The sequence below is a fragment of the Oncorhynchus tshawytscha genome, linkage group LG08 (genome assembly GCF_018296145.1).
Source record: "Oncorhynchus tshawytscha isolate Ot180627B linkage group LG08, Otsh_v2.0, whole genome shotgun sequence".
Lineage (NCBI taxonomy): Eukaryota > Metazoa > Chordata > Actinopteri > Salmoniformes > Salmonidae > Oncorhynchus > Oncorhynchus tshawytscha.
The window spans coordinates 74,325,471-74,349,525 of NC_056436.1; the positions used below are offsets into that span (position 1 = coordinate 74,325,471).

The following is a 24,055-nucleotide window of genomic DNA, read 5'->3' on the forward strand; positions in this document are numbered from 1 at the left end:
CTGCCCCAGAGGCCATCGCTAAGCTGTACCGCCCCGCCAGTGTGGTAGACAAGGCCCACATCCACAGCAGGTAGACATACAGACACAGACATACACACACACACACACACATGTTTTCTCTGTCTCTATCTCCACTTCTCTCTGTAGTCGCCTTTCGTTCTAACTAATTTCTCCTATCTCTCTCAGGTGGCTGGACTCTTCTCGTTCACTGATGCAGCAGGGAGTTCAGCAGAATGACAGGCTCTGGCTGCGCTTCAAATACTACTGCTTCCATGACCTGGAGCCCAAGGTGCGTGTGTTTCTATGCGTGTGAGTGAGTGATATAGAGAATGAAAAGTGATAGTTAGATTGGAAATAGCCTCTAAAATAGAAGTGTGAACTCTACCCTCGAATCTGACCATCTGGGTTTCACTGCCTCGCTTCTGTCTTCTTGTCTGACCTCTCGTTTCTTTTTCTCACTCTTTCTTCTCTCCCCCCTTTCTCTCCCTCTTTCTCTGCCTCCTCACTTTTCTCTCTGCCCCTCACCTCTCCCCCTCCCTACCTCCCTCTCAGTATGATGTGGTGCGCCTGACCCAGATGTATGAGCAGGCTCGCTGGGCCATCCTACTGGAGGACATAGACTGTACTGAGGAGGAGATGCTGCTGTTTGGAGCTATACAGGTACACAGGATGGATACTTCCTAGACATGTGTCTTCATGCTAATACCTGAACCCCAACAATCCTGAATCCCCAAAAGAGAGCATCAACTGTCAAAATGAGATACTGTCATTGTACAGTAAATCAGATAAACAGGGCCTTTGGAAAGTATTCAGACATCACCACAATCATGTACTGACATGTAACTGGCCTGTGTTGTCCCATTTCTAATGTGATGTAAGTATAACTTTGACTACCTCTCTCTTGTCATCTCCCCCCCCCCCAGTACCACATCAACAAGTTGTCCCTGACGGAGCCCCAGACGATGACCTCCAGTCCAGCCATGGATGACCTGGACTCAGCCCTACAGGGTCTGGAGGTCAAGCTGGATGGGGCAGAAAGCAGCCCCCAAGACATGCTAGTCAGAACATTTTGACTCTTTATTCCACCTGACAGAAACATGTCCCACAACATATTGCATTGTGAAGTCAAAATATATGTGTTTGTGAATATGTATTTCAGTTATGTATTTGACTTTAGATAAATAAAGTAGCCTCAGTAGAATGACATAAGATTTTATCCACACAGGGGAACAAGATGCCAGAATGATTTCCCATGCCTATTTGAAAAGTCAGACATGGAATCATTAGCATTTTACTTTGTCTTCAACACAGGAGAACCTGACTGCCCCAGAGCTGAATGATTATTTGAAGATATTCCGGTAAGAGCCGACATTTATGTGAAAACAATTCTGATTCCTCAATTACCTACTCTATATTTACAATGGAACACACCAAATTACACACACAAACACGCACAATCAGCATACCCACACCCACACACACAGCATCTGAAGCATAATAACAGTAATAAGTGTACTTCTGTATCAGGCCCAAGAGGTTGACTCTGAAGGGATACAAGCAGTACTGGTTCAAGTTTAAGGATGCCTCCATCTCCTACTATAAGAGCAAAGAGGAGAGCCTGGGAGAACCCATTCAACAGATCAACCTGAAAGGTATGTACCAGACACTGAGGGAGAATCTCAATTGCATTTCCTTGATTTCTTGCATCCTCTCTCCTGGCCTCGTTCTCAAAACCCATTGGATGAGAAGGTCGGAGAAGGAATCAAGGAAATGCAATTGAGATTCTCCCTTAAATCCAAATGTATTTTGTCTCTTTCACCTGCTTATACAAACAGTAAAATTACCTTTCATCTTTTTCAGGCTGTGAGGCTGCTCCCGATGTGAACGTCGCTGGACAGAAGTTCTGCATCAAACTTCTGATTCCAGCTCCAGAGGGCATGAACGAGGTCTACCTGCGCTGTGAAAATGTGGGTTACACACACATACACTGCCAGATACATGAGTAGTACATTTCTTACAATCTAAGATCCACGATAAGGTCTAAGATCTTGCCCATGATTGAAGTATACGTCGCTCTGTTTATCTTTCGCTCGCTCGCTCTCTCTCTCTCTCCAGGAGGAGCAGTATTCCAGGTGGATGGCAGCCTGTCGTCTGGCCTCTAAAGGGAAGAGTCTGGCAGACAGGTTGTTCCAGAGCGAGGTCCAGAGCATCCTCTCCTTCCTGGCCATGCAGCAGACCAACCCCAACACACACACCGATGACAGCATGAGCATCAACACACACAGCCTGGTCTCTCCACGCTACAGCAAGAAGTACAAGGTCAAACAGGTAACAAGTAGCGATGAACATCTTCATCATGTGTGTACCAATGATAAACCCTGATGAACTACATCATGATACACAGGTAACTGACAAAATAAAGGAAACATAGTGTTTTGATAGGGCGTTTGGCCAGAACAGCTTCAATGCACCTTGGCATAGATTCTACAAGTGTCTGGAGATCTACTGGAGGGATGTGACACCATTCTTCCATAAGAAATCCCATTAGTATGTGTTTTGTTGATGGTGGAAAATATTGTCTCAGGCGCCCCTCCAGATTCTCCCACAAGTGTTTAATTGGGTTAAGATCTTGTGACTGAAACGGCCATGGCATATGGCTTACATAGTTTTATTGGTGTTTACCTTGCCAAGAAAATACAACCCACACCATGAGAGCCGGCAGAACCTTAATTTACAAGTGTTTCCTTTATTTTGGCAGGTACCTGTATATCAAACACAGTACAACTCAGTTGAGTCACTTGAAAGACCATTATGCCTCCCTCTAACCCCACATAATATAACCTTGACCCTCTTTCTCTCTGGCCATGCCCAGTTGACCCCTCGTATCCTGGAGGCATATCAGAACGTGGCTCAGCTCTCCCTGACCGACGCCCTCCTCCGCTTCCTCCAGATCTGGCAGGCCCTGCCAGACTTTGGAATTTCCTTCGTGGTGGTGAGGTAAGAAGGATCTGGCAACCCAGTGTATTACATGTTTCACAGGGAGGCTTAGTCTCGGTACCTAGAACCAAATATTGCGTGCACTAGCTAGGCAGACACCTCAATTTACATTTATGTTAAGTCTATCACCAAAGATTAGTGAGAGGCTAAGGGCTGGTCTAATGATAAATTGTTGTGGTGAAGTTGCGTCTAGTGGCTGGTCTCTGACCCGTTTAGGTTCAAGGGCAGCAGGAAGGACGAGGTGCTGGGCATCGCCCCGAACCGTCTGATCCGTATCGACTTGGGGGTGGGAGACGTGGTCAAGACATGGCGCTACAACAACATGAGGCAGTGGAACGTCAACTGGGACATACGACAGGTGACCTGACTCGTCAATCAAACAATCAATCAAAATGTTACATTTTTTCTGCACATAATCTTCTTTAGTAATCTACATCGCCAAATACACACTGAACACTGTCTCTGTTACCCTTTTTTATGGCCATTTAGCGTTTTCTCATCTTTTCTGGGTGTGTGTGTGTTACGAACTCTCAGGTGGCGATAGAGTTTGATGGGAACGTGAACATGGCGTTCAGTTGTGTGACGGCTGACTGTAAGATCGTCCATGAGTTCATTGGAGGCTACATCTTCATGTCAACACGCAGCCGCGAGCAGAGTGACACGCTCAACGAAGAACTCTTCCACAAGCTGACAGGGGGCCACGAAGCTCTGTGACACCCTCAACCCCCACCCCTCCCAGTAATATACAGCAGCTATAAGCCCAAGGAGCAATCTATACATCAGATACACCAGTGGACAGTTTGAGTGTTTAAGGGTGCGCCTGCAGCAGCCTTGAAGAGAAATGACAACCAGTCCACCCTGGGACCCTAAAAGACATGCAGTTGCTTGTTCAATAAATCAAAGAAGAGTTGACCCATGAATATAGTCCAGAATTCCAGAATTAAATATGTTTATTGACATATATAAAACAGTGACAGGTGTTTTAATTTCCAGATGAGGCATTTGGCTTAATGGTTGTGTCCTTAAGAGTGGCAGAGTTTCCTGAATTGTGACTGACGGCACATGAAGCCGCAGGCAGTGTGTGTGTCTCTGTGGAGCAGTTGAGACTGTCCGTTGGCAAACCCACAGCTTGTGCCTGCTGGTTCCCATCTGATAGCATCCTCTGTATCTTTGTCATGTGACAATATTATCAGGAATACCAGTAAGTCTCTGTGCCTGTACTGTGTCCTGTATGGTATTAGAGCTGTTGTTGAGGGTGTTTTCAGTCTCAGTCTTATTCACCCAGAGTCTTCAGGGTTCTGGTCCCGAACAGTATTGGTTACCATGGAAACAGTCTAGACAGAACTGGAAATAAACAGCCGTCTGGTGACAAATTCAGCCAAGTCTTTACCTCCAAAGCACAGATAACCCTCTTCACCTACTCCAGTGGCAGAATACTCTCTGAAACAGAAGATTTCTATAATTTGTCAATATTCACATCCCTCTCTATCCATCCCTCCCATCTAACATCATTCTCTTCATGAGTGTGTGTGAGGTACTCACGTGTGGGTATTAGTTTTAGGGCACGGCTGAAGTATCGGGGAAGTAGTTTCCCCTCAATGTCCCCAGGTGTCAGCAATACACCGTTCTCCGACCAGAAGAACTGGATACCCTCTGCAGAAGAAACAAAAACACACAAAGGAAAATACTCATGCATTTAGACATGAGCACTACAATGGCAGCACTCTGCTACTGTAAATTACCTCGGTTGAGCTTACCAGACAATGCTTTGGGGACGTCAATGAATATGGCCAAGTCACAGTCTCTCCTCATGCCTGGAGCAAAAAGATACAGACATCAAAACGAAGCCCATCTATGACAGGCTCTATGAGAAGTTACCCAGACCCAGATTAAGCCAATTCAGGGACTAAAAGCACTTTAGGAAATCCTTTATTGAACATGCTTTTAAATCCAGGAGTAGGCTATGATCGAGGAGTATTTCAGCCAAAATACTTTCACAGTGCTTTCTCCCCCATCTCCCTTACCGCTGATGACCCCGTCCTCCCCCGGTAGGCCCTGGGCCAGGTGTATGTGTGTTCTGTTCATGCGGCTGAGGCCCTCGGAGCGGATGGAGGGCCAGAGGCGGAGATAGGAGCCATGGATTCCCTCCCTGGGACAATCAGGAGAACCAGGCTGTACAGCCTTCAGGTCCAGATCACACACCTGCCCAGACAGACAGACACACAGCAGACCCTTACTACTGACACTAGACCTGGCACTGTTTAGCCATTGTTTATGACCCAGTCATGCTCCACCTAGGGATGCGTCAGAAATGGCACCCTATTCTCTATAGTGCACAAGTCTTGACCCTAAGTGGGCTGACCCTAAGTGCACTATATTGGAAATAGGGTGCCCTAGATATTTTTCCTACCTGCACAGAGTGTCCCTGATTGGCTCGGATCTGCAGCCGTCGGTTCTCAGGGTGAGGGCGGAGCTTGAATCGCTGCTTGTCATTGGTGGCCACAACTCTCTCCACATCCTCCAATGAGAAGGCGTGGAACTGTGCATGAGCCAGTAGGTCCTCCACAAATAGGAAGCCATCTAGGGACAATGAGGGACAGCATTATTATTCTGACCTAAATGAGGAGTACAGATTGTAGATTACACGTCATGTTATTTATGCAGCAATATGAAATGCTGGTACAGTGGTAACTATTATAAGATAGACAAAATGCAGCCAAATAAACTGCTTTTATACCAGGATTCATGTGAAGTCCCATTTGATTGGCTCCATGGCGCAGGGCAAAGGACAAAGACTTGGAGAGGCGGACATCCTTGTCCTGAAAGGCAACACATGCACACAGGTTGTGACCCACGTAAAAAAAATACTACAGTATAGTATGGTAAATACTATAGTATTCACTGTAGTGTTTTTGCAGACTTTAGTCCAACAATACTGTAGTGTATACTGTAGCAATTACTGTATAAATACTCCAGTAAAATAAAACTTTAGTATATACTATAGTGATGAATGTAGTGTTTTTGAGGATTGTAGTATACTGTAGTATTTACGCGTACATTACTGTAGTAAAGGGGTGTTGAAATCATTCAAATCAAATATATCCATAGTTTTGGAAATTTTCGATGTGCTTTAGCGAGCTGGACAGTCAAGAAACTGTATCAATATATGTCCATTGACTGTGCACAGTGATTATTAGCGAGCTGGACAGTCAAGAAACTGTATCAATCAATAGAAGTTCAAATCAAATCAAATGTTATTGGTCACATACACATGGTTAGCAGATGTTAATGCGAGTGTAGCGAAATGCTTGTGCTTCTAGTTCCGAGAATGCAGTAATAACCAACGAGTAATCTAACCTAACAATTCACAACAACTACCTTATACAGACAAGTGTAAAGGGATAAAGAATATGTACATAAAGATATATGAATGAGTGATGGTACAGAACGGCATAGGCAAGTAGATGGTATCGAGTACAGTATATACATATGAGATGAGTAATGTAGGGTATGTAAACATATAAAAGTGGCCTTGTTTAAAGAACAAAATACTGCATCGTTTCCTAGGAACGCGATGTGAGGCGGCCATCTCTGTCGGCGCCGGAAATCAAGTTCATTGTCATTTCTACACAGTTTTGGCCCGTATGTTTGACACCCCTGCCATAGTAGACCTATTTACTATAGTGTTGTTTTATTATATTTGACATAGAAGTGGAAGTTTTCTCCTTCAGGGAACCTACTGGAGAAAAACTAAAACAGCTCATTTTCCATAACCTGTAGTTAGGCCAGGGGTCTGACTCAGAGATTCTGCACTTTCTATAACCTGTAGGGAAAACAATATCTCGAGATGCTTTCCAGTACCCTGCTACTAGCTATAATATAATTGGAGTAGGAATAATGCAATATATAGAAGTAGGGTACAGCCCAAACGGGACTAATATCTGTCTCTCTCCTCTTACCTCTACACGATTACCTCGCCTCCCCCTTCCTCCACGTCCTCTTCCTCCACGGTCCATTTACAGTTATTTCTGTCGGTTTAACGTGGAATGGATCTCTCTCAACTCTCATTACAGTAGGCTACACAGCAAGGCAAGCTACCACAATGATTCAAATGGTATGGTGCCCGACATGCCTACTAAACATGCCAATTGCCATGCGTACTAAAGATATGTTCGCACATTCAAAGCGCAATGTTGAATGTTCGCAAGTAAGCACAATCAACAACTGTGGTCGTACAACTCACTGGCAAAATACACATTTACATATACGGTAAAAACAGAACGAAATGTAAACAAGCAGGCACATTCCACTTCCACTTTGTTCAGACTCCAACCAGTAGGCGGCAGTAAGTTACTTTATCTCTTTGTTTTGTGTCAATAAAGCCAGGATAGAGGCTACGTCTTTAGCAGGTAAGAATATATTGTAGCAGCTGGCCAATGATTGAGTGAAATATAACAATCATGTTTCTAACTACATTTTGGTACATGTCCCTATGAAGCCTTTATGAAGTGATATGAAACATGTTTATTTAGAGATGTACGGGCTAATATTTTCATAATTCAGTGTCAGCAAGCTAACAGTTAGCTGGCTAACATTGGGCCAGCTAGCATCAAAACAGCTGTAAACATTCAAATACATGAATCACTCATGTTTATCGCGCACTTACTCGCTACTAAGAACCTGTAATGTTTCCTAGTTATGAACAACAGTGCTTGGTGTGTAGCTATCGAAAATGACTGATCGTTATGTCTTGCCTGCAGCGCTTATTGGGAAGAGAAGCATGAGGGGTTTCTTGCCTTCACCAAGCATACAACCAATGCCTGACGACTAAGGTCGGAAGCGATAGCCTTTTTTAGAATCCAAGAGTTTAATACTTATACACTCGTCTCTAACATGTAACGTTAGGCTCAACGTTCTGTATATGGTTGGTATTTCCGGTTTTTATTTTGAATAGTGATTATGGCTGAGCCTAACCGAACCACACAGTTGATTGCAAGGACACGTGCTTTGGTCGACTATGTTCGGTTACATTCTGCTATTGTTGACATATTGTGCATCACCTCCCATACACGAAGAGATTGAAAATACAATTGACAACCTACCGGTGTCGCAAAAAATTGGGTAAACAACCTTTTCTTGTGGATACCCTGCCTCCACCTCTTACCGCGCCAAAAGGATCAACAGCATATACAACCGGTAGAGTAAGTGTACATTTCATTTTATTGGCCTGTAGAGACTACTGCATCTTTTCTAGGGCGACTTCAGTCAGACTGATAATCCATGGAGTAACCATGGCAAGTCTGATGTTTAGACAAGGGTGGCAAGTCCAATCAGAGTTCTCTGAAGTATATTGATTAAAAATAAAATAAAAATTAACCTTTATTTAACTAGGCAAGTCAGTTAAGAACAAATTCTTATTTTCAATGACAGCCTAGGAACTTTATTTATTTTTATTTTACCTTTATTTAACCAGGTAGGCTAGTTGAGAACAAGTTCTCATTTACAACTGCGACCTGGCCAAGATAAAGCATAGCAGTGTGAGCAGACAACACAGAGTTACACATGGAATAAACAAATTAACAAGAACAGTGGGTTAACTGCCTGTTCAGGGGCAGAACGACAGATTTGTACCTTGTCAGCTTAGGGATTTGAACTTGCAACCTTCCGGTTACTAGTCCAACGCTCTAACCACTAGGCTAACCTGCCACCCCGTGTGAGGGAGCACACTAACACTTCATTAGGTGCTTCACTGGTTCTTTGTTTCTTACATGTCATCCTATCCATCAGACTCCCTTGTAACTCATTCTCCTCTCTCCTTCCTATGTCCCCCTCCCCTTTCTCTCTCTTCACAGACATGGAGTTCCCCCAACACTCCCTGCAGCTTCTGTCAGGTCTGCGTTCTCAGCGTCAGCGTAGGTTCCTGTGCGACTGCACCGTCCTCGTGGGTTCCTCCCGTTTCCTGGCCCACCGGGCTGTCCTGGCCTCCTGCTCTCCATTCTTCCACATGTTCTACTCCGATCCCCCTGGGTCCGCTGGTGCTGGCGGGGCCAGCTCAGTCACGCTGGACGGGGATATCGTGACAGCAGCGGCGTTCGGTCTGTTGTTAGACTTCATGTACGAAGGCGTGCTGAGGTTGGAGACCCCTCCCCCAGCAGAGGACGTGCTGGCGGCGGCAAGCTTCCTCCACATGAACGAGGTGGTCCGGGTGTGTAAGAGACGGCTACAGCACCGACCACCACCGGCTGAGGCAGACAGCACGCGCCCGGAGGAGAGTGGAGTGGCAGCAGTGGGCGGTAGTGGACCCGGGGTTGGCATGGCAACAGGAGCTGCCAAAGCTGTGGCAATGTCAGTGTCTCAGTCTGCATCAATGGCGTTGCAGAGAAGCCAGTTGGGCTCTTCTACAAGGTCAGAGAGGAGAGTGGAGGTTCCGGCACACGCTCCTCTGAGTCCGGACATGGCCGACACCACCCAACCTGGCATGGACCACGCTCTCACTCATGTGGGTGAGCTGGTTACCCTCTCCTCCGGTCCCTCTCTCCGACTGGGGGGTCTGAGTCAGGGAGAGGGTCAGGGAGGCTCGGCCCTCTGCAGCCCCTGCAGCTCCACAGAGTCATATAGTCACAGTAGCCACCAGCGCCAGCCCTCTTCATCAGCGGCATCACCAGTGGTACCTGTGACCCAGACTGATGGCTCCAGCTCCATGGTGGGGATACTGACCCAGTCTGACCACAGCAGCTCCTCCAGTCCAGAACATGACAGCCATAACCCTGTCTCTGACAACAAGAGCACAGTCATCACACCAGGCATGCAATGCCAGCAGCATGGTCTCAGTATCAACACACACCCTCAGATTAGAATACAGCATTCACTGTCACTACACCTCACCTCACCTCCCAACCTGAACCTTGTAAACCATCAGGGCCAAACCTCAACCCTGTCCAGGCCTGAAGGGCTGCAGCATGGGGGGTCAGAGAGGGAGAGCAGGGAGGTTAGTGAACACTCTAACATGGGGGCTGTGGGAGTGGAGGAGCCCCTGACAGGGAGAGGAGAAGTGGAGCAGGAGGATGGGGTGAAGGTAAAGGTAGAAGCCATAGTGATCTCAGATGAGGAGTTTGAGGAGATGGAAGGAGTGGTGATGAGGAGAGGAATAGAGGGGAGAGAACGAGGGATGATGATGGAGGTAGAGGACAGGAATGACTTTGATGATGATAACCACAGAGATGAACTGAATAACCCCCACTTCCTCCCTTTTCACCCCCACCATGCCTTACTCCAGATGACCCACTCCCACCCCTCTGAGCCTCTCTCCTTCCCCCTCTCCCCCTCCGGACCCGGCACCACCTCCTCTGACGCTCCCCCTTTCCCCTCCTCCCTCTTCCCCTCTGTGGGCCAACATTCTGACCAGCCCGTCTACTTCCAGGATTCCATGGGGAACTACGTTGAGGACGTTCCCACGTGCAGCGTCTGCGGGAAGACGTTCTCGTGCGCGTACACCCTGAGGCGACACGCCATTGTGCACACGCGCGAGCGCCCCTACGAGTGCCGCTACTGTTACCGTAGCTACACGCAGTCAGGTGACCTGTACCGCCACATTAGGAAGGCTCATGACTCCAGCCTGCCAGCCAAACGCAGTAAGGGAGACACTGAGGAGGGCCAGCCTCCACACAGCTAGCTGTATACTTCTCCATACTAAAGAGAATGAAACATTATTTATGCCTTCCCCCTTCCAACACCAGACATCCTGGTCTTGCATGTCCGATCTGGGATACATTCAAAATGGTCTGAAAAATGCCAGAGGCTCAGATCTAGTGCGCAGGTTGAGGGAGGATTTAGAGCGTGTCGCCCAGATGTTCCCCTCCACCAGGATGGTCTTTTCAGACCTAATGGTGAGACAGGTGGTGCAAGCCAGACATGCACATGCCCGGGAATGAGCAGACCTGGCACTTGGTCAACTAGCTGGGTCTACATTCCTGAGGGACAGGGGCCAGTGGTGTTTTAGCTATTTTAAATGGGACTTTCAGGACTTTTGTCTTTTACACATGTATCTGTACCAGATGTCTTACTATGACCTCAGTGCCAAAATAATTTGTGTACTGTACTACAGGTAACTGCCAAAATATAGAAACATGAGTAAATGAGAGACAAAGTATATTAAAAGCAGGTGCTTCCACACAGGTGTAGTTCCTGAGTTAATTAAGCAATAACATCCCATCATGCTTATGGTCATGTATAAAAATTCTGGGCAGGCCATTATTTTGGCTACCATGGCCATGCCCCCATCCACAGGCGCGAGTGGTCACTGAATGGTTTGATGAGATGTAAACCATATGTCATGGCCGTCTCAGTCACCACATATCAACCCAACTGAACACTTATGGGAGATTCTGGAGCGGTGCCTGAGACAGCGTTTTCCATCAACAAAACACCAAATGGAATTTCTTGTGGAAGAATGGTGTTGCATCCCTCCACTAGAGTTCCAGACACTTGTAGAATCTATGCCAAGGTGCATTGAAGCTGTTCTGGCTCGTGGAGGTCCAACGCCCTATTAAGACATATGGTGGTGTTTCCTTTATTTTGGCAGTTACCTGTATGTTATAATATATTCTAGATAGAAATCGGCAGTTGTCAAGGGTAGTTTTTGTCAACACTAATAGCATAATTGTCTGATACTTCTATATAGAAATCTCCATTGTTGCCAACTTTCACGATTGGATGAGTATCATTACTACTTCATTGCTGTGAATAGCACATGGACAGTTCTTCAGTCCAACATATTTAGATATTTCCTTCCATTGGAGTACTGTTCAATAAATGACTTCAACACAATTACAATGGCCTATAATATGAGTAGAATTGTTGACAGAAATATACAACAAAAAGAACATGGTACAATAGCTACAGAGGTCACAAGAAGCAGCAAGCACAATTCACCCCATGGATCTGTAAAAGATAGACACTGTCCATTACAACACTAGGGACTGTAAGGAGTATTCTCCCCAATGTCTGGCCATTATTCCTATTTTCACAAGCTAAGCAATGGCTACTGAACTCAACCAATGTGTTGAGGCAGTCTTTGGGCTGCAGCAGGAAAATGAGGGTAGAGAAGGCATTGATCTTTGCTTTGGCCTCTTCCATGTCAGTCATCCACTGGCATGTGTATCTGTCAAAGATGAATCATGTGTTATTCCACATGGGCCACATATGGTAACGCATGCTAATGGTCCTCTTAAAACAAATTCTTGTTTTGCACACTCACCACTTTTGCCAGATCCGGCCAGGTCATTGCCATGACGATGCCGTCATCAGAGTTGGGTGGAGTCCTGAGGTTCCCGTAGGTGATGTTATGGAACACTGAGGACACCTACACTGTACTGTGCTGGATACACACATTAGCTAACATATAACATTACTGTAAGTGAGTGAAGAGTTTAAATATGCAGCATGGTGTTGTACAGTATGTGTCCAAGCTGCAGACAATGGAAAAGGAATATTTCTTGGTTGGTGTGGGGATCACAGCACAAACATTAATTATAGCTATCTTTGTGAGTTGTTGCCCAGTGGCAAATGTTTTGTAGATTCTGGTCAGTGATTACAGACAGATTTGAGCAGATTCTGACAGTATTCCTTGTGAGTTGTTGACCTGCTATGGTAGATTATGTGAATGTTGGCCAGACAGTGATGATTTTGGCAGTGTTTATTGTTTACCTCCTGGTCAGAGCCTGGTTTGTTGACCTCTCTTCGCACCAGGCCTGTGTAGCCCTGTGGACAGCTCCTGACCTTTTAACCCACGACCCCTGAACGACACAGTTTTTTCTATGGGAAATGTGGAGAGAATCTGTATTAAAGTAATCTGTATTGACAGTAGGCTACACACAACACTCAATACTCTTTGTGACATCAGGTGTTGGTTTTCCACAACGGTTTATGGACAGAATGCATGCATGCAGCTACTGCTGCTTCAACGTACCATGTTTTCAGTGTTTGATGGTGGCTGTAAAGAACTGGGACACCTCTGCAGCGTAGTAGGTGAACAGGGTGGCATTCTGCCTGTCTCACTGAGTCCAGCTGTAACGTGGTCACACTGCAATTGGATGACATCCTGAAAGCGAGGGGCAAAATGTCAGAAACATGTATATGGCTCATATGCACTATTATAGATTACAATACATTCCATTTATGGGCATTTGGGCCATCACACGTTGTTCCTATGTTTATCTTTAGCGGTTGTTACTTTCCACTTCTTCTCTCTTGCAACGTCATTTGAGTAGTCAGGATTTAGCGCAAAGACACACCTTGACCAGAACAAAAGGCAAGTTAGCTGGCTAAGGCGTTGATCTTCCTTTGTAATATACCCCTCTGCGGATTTCAGCTTTAAGGAAAATGTATGCGCTGCAGTGAATAAATATAAGATAAAACAGACCATTGACAAACCTATGATAACAGTATAATTAGCAAACGTTAGCTAGCTAGCGTGTCTATTCAACAATGCAATGGACTGATTCCCAAGCTCAGCCTGCAAGATTTTCTAGGGCACTTTCGCAAACAAAAATAATCAAAACTTTTGGTTGACAATATTGATACAGTGTGTGGACTGAAAAACACAGTTACACTGTATATATATATATAAAACTCATAAACAGATATTTCACTATCTACCTTTCAAAGGTTTTCCTCCAAATTCCACGTGGGCAAGTAAACTTTGACGTGTTGGATAAGAGCTTCTTCTTCACCACAGGAAGACATGTTTTTTGGCGCGTGCAGTCAACTAATTTGGGGTATGTTGCCCCTTTTTATTTATTTTTTATTTCACCTTTATTTTACCAGGTAGGCCAGTTGAGAACAAGTTCTTATTTACAACTGCGTCTTGGCCAAGATAAAGCAAAGCAGTGCGACACACAGAGTTACACATTGGATAAACAAACGCACAGTCAATAACACAATAGGAAAATCTATATACAGTGTGTGCAAATGTAGTAAGATTAGGGAGGTTAGGCAATAAATAGGCCATAGTGGCAAAATAATTACAATTTAGCACTAACACCGTAGGGTTATATGTGCAGAAGATGAACATGCAAGTAGAGATACTGGGGTGCAAAGGAGCAAAAGAATAAATAACAATATGGGGATGAGGTAGTTGGGTGGGCTATTTACAGATGGGCTGTGTACAGGTGCAATGATCGGTAAGCTGCTCTGACAGCTGATGCTTAAAGTTGGTGAGGGAGATATAAGACTCCAGCTTCAGTGATTTTTGCAATTCGTTCTCAGTCATTTGCAGCAGAGAACTGGAAGGAAAGTCGGCCAAAGCAGGAGTTGGCTTTGGGGATGACCAGTGAAATATACCTGCTGGAGCGCGTGCTACGGGTGGGTGCTGCTATGGTGACCAGTGAACTGAGATAAGGCGGGGCTTTACCTTTAAGACTTGTAGATGACCTGGAGCCAGTGGGTTTGGCGACGAATATGAAGCAAGGGCCAGTCAACAAGAGCATACAGGTCACAGTGGTGGGTAGTATATGGGGCTTTGGTGCCAAAACAGATGGCACTGTGATAGACTACATCCAGTTTGCAGAGTAGAGTGTTGGAGGATATTTTGTAAATGACATCGCCGAAGTCAAGGATCAGTAGTCAGTCAGTTTTACGAGGGTATGTTTGGCAGGATGAAGGATGCTTTGTTGTGAAATAGGAAGCCGATTCTCGATTTAATTTTGGATTGGAGATGCTTAATGTGAGTCTGGAAGGAGAGTTTACAGTCTAACCAGACACCTAGGTAGTTGTCCACATATTCTAAGTCAGAACCATCCAGAGTAGTGATGCTGGACGGGCGAGCAGGTGCGGGCAGCGATCGATTGAAGAGCATGCATTTAGTTTTACTTGCATTTAAGAGCAGTTGGAGGCCACGGAAGGAGTGTTGTATGGCCTTGAAACTCATCTGGAGGTTTGTTAACACAGTGTCCAAAGAAGGGACAGATGTATACAGAATAGTGTCGCCTGCGTAGAGGTGGATCAGAGAATCACCAGCAGCAAGAGCAACATCATTGATGTATACAGAGAAAAGAGTCGGCCCGATGAATTGAGGAAACCTATCTTTGCTGTCATCACCATCTATGAGTAAGAATTTGAATATCTAATAGTCAATAATTAACTTTCATATTTAGGAGAGTTTATCTTAATGCAAATGCACAGGACTGAATCCTGTGACACCCCCATGGAGACTGCCAGTCTCATTCCCTTTATTCTCATATTCTCATTGTGTTCTTCCATTCCCTTTTCTTCCTCAGCCCCCCCCATCATGTTCAATTTCCTCCTCCTCCTCTCCTTTTGCTCCCTCCTCCACAGTGAGTCAGACCAGACTCTCCTCTTCTCCTGTTGCTCCCTCCTCCATACTGAGTCAGACCAGACTCTCCTCTTTTCCTGTTGCTCCCTCCTCCACAGTGAGTCAGACCAGACTCCTCTTCACCTGTTGCTCCCTCCTCCATACTGAGTCAGACCAGACTCCTCTTCACCTGTTGCTCCCTCCTCCATACTGAGTCAGACCAGACTCCTCTTCACCTGTTGCTCCCTCCTCCATACTGAGTCAGACCAGACTCCTCTTCACCTGTTGCTCCCTCCTCCATACTGAGTCAGACCAGACTCCTCTTCTGGAGTATTTATTGAAATGTTATCTGCAGTTATTACATTGTAACACACCTCTACTTGACCCACAGGTACGAGACCCACACTCCCCCACAGTGCTCCCTCTGCTATGACAGTAAGGTGTGTGTTCTGAGAAGAGACCCCCACTGTGTGTTCTTCGGCCAGTGTGTGGGCTTCCGTAACTACCACTACTTCCTCAGCTGTCTGCTATTCATGTGGACGGAGCTGATGTACACTGTAGTGGTGAACACAGGTCTTCATCATCATCCTGAAGGAAGGAGTCACGCTGCACAGCATCCTGCTACAACTCATGCCCTGGATCATGCTCGTCTCTGGTTAGACTGGGAGGGAGAGAGGGGAGGGTGTATGTTCAGAGAGAGAGAGCAAGGGAGAACCGAGCGAGTGAGAGGTGTATATGTGAGCGAGAGAGAGGGTATCTGTATGTGCAACCTGGTCTCAGAGCATTTCGTATTATTCAGTACGTAAATCCATCACACTCCATTTAGTATGATATGTTACGTTTCATATGGTATGTATTCATTTGTGGATGTACATCCCCAATTTCATGTGACATGTTACGATTTACAATTTGTATTATAGTTTACGAATGTTCAAAGCATATAATATGTTACAAATTTGCAAATGTACTATTTGTTACGAATTTGCTGGAAGTATGAAATGTTACAAATTCTAGCAAGGTGGCTAACATTAGCTAGCTGGCTAACGTTAACTAGGTTAGGGTTAAGTTTATGAGTTAGGTTAAAGGGTTAAGGTTAGGGTTAGCAAACATGCTAAGTAGTTGCAAAGTATCTAAAAAGTAGTAAGTAGTTGAAAAGTTGCTAATTAGCTAAAATGCTTAAGTTGTCCCTGATGGGATTCATTATACGCCCACGCATACACCCTGGACAACCACCTTAAAGGGAAAATGCCACCCCAAAACTATATTTTGGTATTTGTTTCATTTGTCCATTTTTGACATAGTCCCACAATTGCATCATGCTTTGTCTTCTAAGTTAGCCCATATGCCTAGAAGTATGCTTGTTAATACTTGGAACTGAAGTTTTATGCCTTGTGTGTGAATCCATGCAATTTCTGAAGCAAAACTGTTGCTAAGAGTGTCTGGGAGTGGCAAGAGGAACATGAAAATGAGCTGTTATTAGCAGAGATATTTGGAACTCTCTTTGTTATTGGTCTATTAACTCATTTAGGCCAAACCACCACCACCAAAACCAAGTGAATCCAGGTTAAAGCTATGATCCCTTATTGATATCACTTGTTAAATCCACTCCAATCAGTTTAGGTGAAGGGGAGGAGGCAGGTTAAAGAAGGTTTTTTAAGCCTTTAGACAATTAAGACATGGATTGTGTACGTGTGCCATCGAATGGGCAAGACAAAAGATTGAAGTGCCTTTGAACAGGGTATGGTAGTAGGGGCTAGGCGCACTGGTTTGGGTCAAGAACTGCAATGCTGCTGCTTTGTTTTTTACAACTTGTAGAGGTGAGGGGGTACAACTCAATATTAGGAAGGTGTTCCAAATGTTTGTTATACTCAGTGTATGTGATGTGTTTGAGTTTCACCATCCCTGAATAAATGTCAAACTATTGATTATGCTTTGACCTCCTTCTCTATCAATATTGTCTTAAGGGTATATCTACTGGGTAATGTAGCACTCAGCATTTGACATTTAAAATATGTATTAACACACTCATACTTATTGGTCAGTGGCACTCCTGCTACAATTATTTTGTGCTCCTAATTGTGGATGCATTTGGATAAAAATGAAATAAAAAGGTATTTATTGGAATTGTGTCTCTGTGTGTGTCTTAGTACTATAGTATATTATTAGTGACATAATGGCGTATGCATAACATATGTACCTCTCTCGTGTTTATTATGATAAATACATATCTGGACCCTGAAACTGGAGCTCACTCCTTGGTGCGCTCACTGATGGTGGCACCAAGAACGCACGGTAAACACCCCTCGTGACGGAGCCTCGAAAACACTGGAACAGACTGGGCGCGAAGGAGAGATGATGGGAATGGGATATTCTGGAAGCAATACAGACTTGCGATGACGTGTGACGTTTAAAACGATAGGCTATTGTATGCAAGACTGGAATGCTTTTGCAAAAAGCCCCTCTTGCCTCTCGGTTCCGTGGAGGAAGTGTTAGAGATGCCCGCGGAAGATGTTGAGCTTCTGGCAAAAGAGAGTGGGAAATAATGAGTGCAGGGATGATGAGGCTGACAATACAAATATATGGCTGCACGTAAAGAACTAGCTTTCCCTGAGAGTGCATGAACAACATTCAATCTGATGTTGTTCATGCTACATCAGATATCAACCGGAGAACCGACGTTGCTATGGTGATCGAGATGAGCAGAGGGAACAGCGACGAGATGAAGGCAGCGGTGATAGAGCATCATTAAACAGAGACCCAGTCTGCGGTCCATCCACCAACGGTTCAGATGAACACTCAGGACCTGCAGAGAAGTGAGAGGAGAAAGTACTGTATAAGGTTTGATATTACAGTGAGAAACACTGAACCCAACAGCAGAATGACTGAACACACCAGGCCTTTACTGTTGATGAACACCTGCCAACCATAAAAACACTCAATCTTTGCATCTGGGAACCTCAAGGGTATAGCGTCTAGCAGCTTTTTGGTTTGTCAACCAGAACCACACAGAAACTAATCAACACCAAAAAATATGTCCCTACCTCTGATCTGTAGTCGACCACCAGAGTGCGCAGGAACCAAGGAAACCCAAGTCCCAGAAGCACATCAAAGATATTATTACCAATGGAGATAGAGACAGCCATGTCCCCCATACCCACAAAACAAACACACACACACACACACACACACACACACACACACACACACACACACACACACACACACACACACACACACACACACACACACACACACACACACACACACACACACACACACACACACACACACACACACACACACACACAATACTCAAAACAAGGCATACAGTTAGAGACAGGCATGTCCTTCATACCGTACAAAACAAACAAACAAGAAGGCTAACGTCACAACACACACAGACCGTTTAGAATTCCGGTACCTTGTCGTGCGACGATGAGGCTGGCCATACAGTCTGGTATGCTGGTGCCAGCTGCCAGCAAGGTGATGCCCATCACCACCTCAGGGATGCCCAGCGTGAAACTGATAATGGTCACCTGAAAGGGCATTAGGTGACATAGGAGATTATGTGTTATGTGATGTGTGTAGGAATGTGTGTGTGTTTTTATGTGTGAGCTTGTGTATGTGTGCTATGTAGTCATACCATCTAGACCATGAGGTAGGAGAAGAGTGCAACCCAGAGTGTGGAGGCCAGAAAGGTCAGGAGGTACCAGCGGCTCCAGCGAGGCAGGACACAGTTGGGTATGGTGCAGCAGAGCAGCAGGCACAGTTGCCATGACACCAGCCAGCGCACACATTCACAGTGCCCTCCTGAGGACAGAGGAAGCAGCACCTTGGTTTCCCAGTCATCAATCAATCAAGTGCAACAGTAGTCACAAAGAGCTTTACAGTAACCTGACCTCAACCTACAAAGAGCTTTACAGTAACCTGACCTCAATCTACAAAGAGCTTTACAGTAACCTGACCTCAATCTACAAAGAGCTTTACAGTAACCTGACCTCAACCTACAAAGAGCTTTACAGTAACCTGACCTCAACCTACAAAGAGCTTTACAGTAACCTGACCTCAACCTACAAAGAGCTTTACGGTAACCTGACCTCAAACTACAAAGAGCTTTACAGTAACCTGACCTCAACCTACAAAGAGCTTTACAGTAACCTGACCTCAACCTACAAAGAGCTTTACAAACCTGACCTCAATCTAAAAGAGCTTTACAGTAACCTGACCTCAATCTACAAAGAGCTTTACAGTAACCTGACCTCAACCTACAAAGAGCTTTACAGTAACCTGACCTCAACCTACAAAGAGCTTTACAACCTGACCTCAAACTACAAAAAGCTTTACAGTAACCAACCTCAATCTACAAAGAGCTTTACAGTAACCTGACCTCAACCTACAAAGAGCTTTACAGTAACCTGACCTCAAACTACAAAGAGCTTTACAGTAACCTGACCTCAACCTACAAAGAGCTTTACAGTAACCTGACCTCAACCTACAAAGAGCTTTACGGTAACCTGACCTCAAACTACAAAAAGCTTTACAGTAACCTGACCTCAACCTACAAAGAGCTTTACAGTAACCTGACCTCAACCTACAAAGAGCTTTACAGTAACCTGACCTCAACCTACAAAGAGCTTTACGGTAACCTGACCTCAAACTACAAAAAGCTTTACAGTTACCTGACCTCAAACTACAAAGAGCAAGAAGCAGCAGCAAGGAACCAGACTTTATCATCAGAATAAGTAAGGCAACACTCACCTGGCACTATAAAGGGACTGAAAGGGACCACCTCTTCTTCCTCCAGCTCCTCCTCTTCCTCCTCTTTGGGCTGTAACCCCCCTGTGTTCCCTTCCAGGCCCCCATCCCTGTCTCCATCCCCCTCCAGGGACTGCCTCTCACTGTGCCCTGCCCCACCGTTCTCTATTCCCCATGTGGCCCCATCGTGCTCCTGGCCCCGAGCACGGATCAACCTCTGTCTCTGTGTGAGTGAGAAGGTAAGAGACATTTTCTACGTTTTACAGTTTTTATCTGTTAGAGTAGGAGTATGTTACAACTCGAGCATGGCGCAGGAGAACATTAAACAGCACAATGTTGGCATTCAGCCAGAACAGAGCAACAGGCATGATACAAGCATAGTGTGTGTGTGTGTCTGTGTTTTGTAATTATGCATCCAGCAAAGGCTAAGGCATGGGGGTGTAAGGGAATATGCAATGTATGTGTGAGTGTTTCCTCTTCTATTATAACCATGCATCTTTCCATGCTAAGTTGTGGACACATACCGCTGTGTGTGTGGTGTGTACCTCAGTGATGACCATGCGTCCTGCCATGCAGAGGCGTGGACACATACCGCTGTGTGTGTGGTGTGTACCTCAGTGATGACCATGCGTCCTGCCATGCAGAGGCGTGGACACATACCGCTGTGTGTGTGGTGTGTACCTCAGTGATGACCATGCGTCCTGCCATGCGGAGGCGTGGACACATACAGCTGTGTGTGTGGTGTGTACCTCAGTGATGACCATGCGTCCTGCCATGCGGAGGCGTGGACACATACCGCTGTGTGTGTGGTGTGTACCTCAGTGATGACCATGCGTCCTGCCATGCGGAGGCGTGGACACATACCGCTGTGTGTGTGGTGTGTACCTCAGTGATGACCATGCGTCCTGCCATGCCGTGGACACATGCTGTGTGGCGTGATGACCATGCATGAGGAGGCGTGGACACATACCGCTGTGTGTGTGGTGTGTACCTCAGTGATGACCATGCGTCCTGCCATGCGGAGGCGTGGACACATACCGCTGTGTGTGTGGTGTGTACCTCAGTGATGACCATGCGTCCTGCCATGCGGAGGCGTGGACACATACCGCTGTGTGTGTGGTGTGTACCTCAGTGATGACCATGCGTCCTGCCATGCGGAGGCGTGGACACATACCGCTGTGTGTGTGGTGTGTACCTCAGTGATGACCATGCGTCCTGCCATGCGGAGGCGTGGACACATACCGCTGTGTGTGTGGTGTGTACCTCAGTGATGACCATGCGTCCTGTCATGAGGAGGCGTGGACACATACCGCTGTGTGTTTGGTGTGTACCTCAGTGATGACCATGCGTCCTGCCATGAGGAGGCGTGGACACATACCGCTGTGTGTGTGGTGTGTACCTCAGTGATGACCATGCGTCCTGCCATGCGGAGGCGTGGACACATACCGCTGTGTGTGTGGTGTGTACCTCAGTGATGACCATGCGTCCTGCCATGAGGAGGCGTGTGTAGGGGGGGAAATGTGGGGTGAAAGGGAGACGGAGGCTTGCCTCAGAAGCTCAGCTGGTGAGGCTGCAGACTCATCAACTCATCCACCATCACTACTGCAGAGTCCTGACCTGCACACGAGTCTGGGAGCGGGAGGGAGGAGGAGAGATGGAGGAGGAGGAGAGAGGGAGGGAGAAGGAGAGAGGGAGGGAAAGGAGACAGGGAGGAGGAGGAGAGATTGAGTAGGAGAAGATGGAGGAGGAGAGATTGAGTAGGAGAAGGAGAGAGGGAGGGAAAAGGAGATGGGGAGGAGGAGATATGGAGGAGGAGAAGGAAGAGAAGGTGGAGGAGAGGGCGGATGGAGAGCATACATTTTCAGTTGAAGGAGCTACTGTATGTCTGATCCAATAGGAATATGTTCCAATCGATTGAAAAAAATCTGAAGCAATGTGGATACAAGTGTGCGCACACACACACACACACACACACACACACACACACACACACACACACACACACACACACACACACACACACACACACACACACACACACACACACACACACACACACACAACCAAGGGTAGACAACACACACACAACCAAGGGTAGACACAAACCCACCTCTCTTCAGCAGCACCATGTCAGTGTCACAGTCGACTCCTCCATGCCCAACTGTGGTGGTCCGTCTCAGGGTACTGAAACTGTGCTGACCCCCTCGACCACAGTGCCTTTCCACCCAGCCTGACAGGGATCTGTTGAACCTACACACAGACACAACACACAGTATCACAACCAACATCTGTCATGGATAGATACTGTACCTTGCTTGTGCTTATAGGAAGAAAATGTTGGGACTCCCGGGTGTTGCAGCGGTCTAAGGCACTGCATCTCAGTGCAAGAGGCGTTACTACAGTCTCTGGTTCGAATCCAGGCTGTATCACATCCGGGCGTGATTGGGAGTCCCAAGGGCGGCACACAATTGGCCCAAAGTCGTCCAGGTTTGGCCAGGGTAGGCCGTCATTGTAAATAAGAATTTGTTCCTAACTGACTTGCCTAGTTAAATAAAAACATATTTAAGAAATAAGAGGGCGCACTGAACAAACCGCAAACTATAAGACGCACAGGCAAAGCAGTCGATGGATAATGTAGTCGGTTACTCACTTCATGATGATAATGTAGTCAGTTACTCACTTCATGATGATAATGTAGTCGGTTACTCACTTCATGATGATAATGTAGTCGGTTACTCACTTCATGATGATAATGTAGTCGGTTACTCACTTCATGATGATAATGGAGACTAGATACATGGAGATCAGTATGATGGTCTCCCACCTACAACACAGAAACACTGTTTAAAAGCACAACCTGTATGTATCACTGAGTTATAAACATGTAGAGAACCCAGTCTTGTTAATGGTCCAGTGTCCTTACCAAATCACTTTGTTGTCATAGATCACCACAATCAGCATCAGTATAGACAGGATGTAGTAGAGAGTATAACGGAGCAGCGGCCACCAGCTCAGAAAGATGGGCTGCAAGAGAACACAACATACTGATTAACAACACCTATCTAAATCCTGTCATATTGCTTTCACCTGTTTCAAATAAGGTACGGCGAAGATCCCACAGATGCCGATGATGTTGAAGACAGCCGATCCCACGATGGTGCCTACCCCCAGGTCACCTTTAGTGACGAAGACACCTGGGAGGACAAGAGGAGGATAACACCAATGCATATTGAGCCAATCAGTCCAATCGGTACTCATTTGCAGGCCACTTTTAGTGACCTGGGCCATGTTCAGATTGAAATCGTTCTGAAACTTAGCAAATAGAAATGCCATGACTGGAGCTGACGTGATTGTTATTCTATATACCAGAGAGGTATGTTTGTTCTACATCATACATTTCTATCTGAACATTGGCCAAAGATTTGTCCTGCCCAGGATCAAGGATGTAGAATACTGACCAATCAAGGAGGTGAAGAGCTCAGGAGCGGAGCTTCCAGCTGCCATGAACGTTGCCCCGGCAACATCCTCACTAAGTTGAAGATTCTAGAAGAGAGGTTAAGGAGGTTAATGGATAAACAAAGCGGATTTGTAATTAAAAACTGCAATCAGTGAAGCGGCAATAATGAGGGAAACAAACCACAGGTTGGCATTTATTGAGATGACTCATGTACTGGGCACAGCAATGCAGAGTGGTCAGTAGCTGGCACAACCACAAATTCATACAATCTAATTTGAAACCTAACCTTAACCACACTGCTAACCATAATGTCTCACCCTCACCTTAAATTAAGAAAAAATAAAATAATTATTAAATCATGTGGAGGAGAACACAACAACAGAAAGAAAGCACAGAGCTCGAGCCTAAGCTCACTCACATAGGCCTACTGCACATTTGCACGCACCCTGAACACGCATACACGCTACACACACACTCACGCAAGCATGCGCACAAACACACACACCAGATGTGACAAGAGCAGGCGCTAACAACAG

General features: G+C 45.9%; 3 protein-coding genes and 2 pseudogenes across 8 annotated transcripts in view; 2 read left to right on the plus strand and 3 right to left on the minus strand.

The window, feature by feature from the left end:
- The window catches only part of LOC112257021 (fermitin family homolog 3), a 10,731-nt gene extending 6,357 nt beyond the window's left edge, over window positions 1-4,374 (plus strand). For both annotated transcript variants that reach the window (XM_042325953.1, XM_042325952.1), the window contains exons 5-15: window positions 1-70; window positions 187-289; window positions 553-660; window positions 924-1,058; window positions 1,312-1,358; window positions 1,528-1,652; window positions 1,861-1,967; window positions 2,116-2,328; window positions 2,873-2,997; window positions 3,214-3,355; window positions 3,532-4,374. The exon at window positions 1-70 is cut by the window's left edge and continues 99 nt beyond it. In XM_042325953.1, the coding sequence (XP_042181887.1) occupies window positions 1-70; window positions 187-289; window positions 553-660; window positions 924-1,058; window positions 1,312-1,358; window positions 1,528-1,652; window positions 1,861-1,967; window positions 2,116-2,328; window positions 2,873-2,997; window positions 3,214-3,355; window positions 3,532-3,711 (1,355 nt within the window). In that variant the 3' untranslated portion in view covers window positions 3,712-4,374. The remainder of the gene's footprint in view (window positions 71-186; window positions 290-552; window positions 661-923; window positions 1,059-1,311; window positions 1,359-1,527; window positions 1,653-1,860; window positions 1,968-2,115; window positions 2,329-2,872; window positions 2,998-3,213; window positions 3,356-3,531) is intronic.
- trpt1 (tRNA phosphotransferase 1) lies at window positions 3,918-7,095 on the minus strand. 3 transcript variants are annotated; one of them, XM_024428798.2, is made up of 7 exons: window positions 6,957-7,095; window positions 5,735-5,816; window positions 5,408-5,577; window positions 5,022-5,199; window positions 4,755-4,811; window positions 4,540-4,650; window positions 3,918-4,341 (listed from the first exon to the last, which is right to left on the minus strand). In XM_024428798.2, the coding sequence occupies exons 1-7, from the start codon at window positions 7,011-7,013 to the stop codon at window positions 4,316-4,318; spliced, it is 681 nt and encodes a 226-aa protein (XP_024284566.1). In that variant the 5' UTR covers window positions 7,014-7,095; the 3' UTR covers window positions 3,918-4,315. The 3 variants fall into 3 exon arrangements, with proteins under 3 accessions (XP_024284566.1, XP_024284567.1, XP_024284565.1); XM_024428799.2 differs by having other exon boundaries at window positions 3,918-4,437; XM_024428797.2 differs by having other exon boundaries at window positions 3,918-4,453.
- A 182-nt stretch (window positions 7,096-7,277) lies between these two features.
- Window positions 7,278-11,274, plus strand: LOC112255940 (zinc finger and BTB domain-containing protein 3). 3 transcript variants are annotated; one of them, XM_024428795.2, is made up of 2 exons: window positions 7,278-7,406; window positions 8,850-11,273. In XM_024428795.2, exon 2 carries the CDS (start codon window positions 8,852-8,854, stop codon window positions 10,667-10,669), a length of 1,818 nt encoding a protein of 605 aa, XP_024284563.1. In that variant the 5' UTR covers window positions 7,278-7,406; window positions 8,850-8,851; the 3' UTR covers window positions 10,670-11,273. The 3 variants fall into 3 exon arrangements, with proteins under 3 accessions (XP_024284563.1, XP_042181888.1, XP_024284564.1); XM_042325954.1 differs by lacking the exon at window positions 7,278-7,406 and adding an exon at window positions 7,418-7,829 and having other exon boundaries at window positions 8,850-11,274; XM_024428796.2 differs by lacking the exon at window positions 7,278-7,406 and adding an exon at window positions 7,836-8,198.
- A 545-nt stretch (window positions 11,275-11,819) lies between these two features.
- Window positions 11,820-13,794, minus strand: LOC112255943 (annotated as a pseudogene).
- Window positions 13,795-17,960: 4,166 nt separating this feature from the next.
- Window positions 17,961-23,826, minus strand: LOC121847025 (annotated as a pseudogene).
- Window positions 23,827-24,055: the final 229 nt, after the last annotated feature.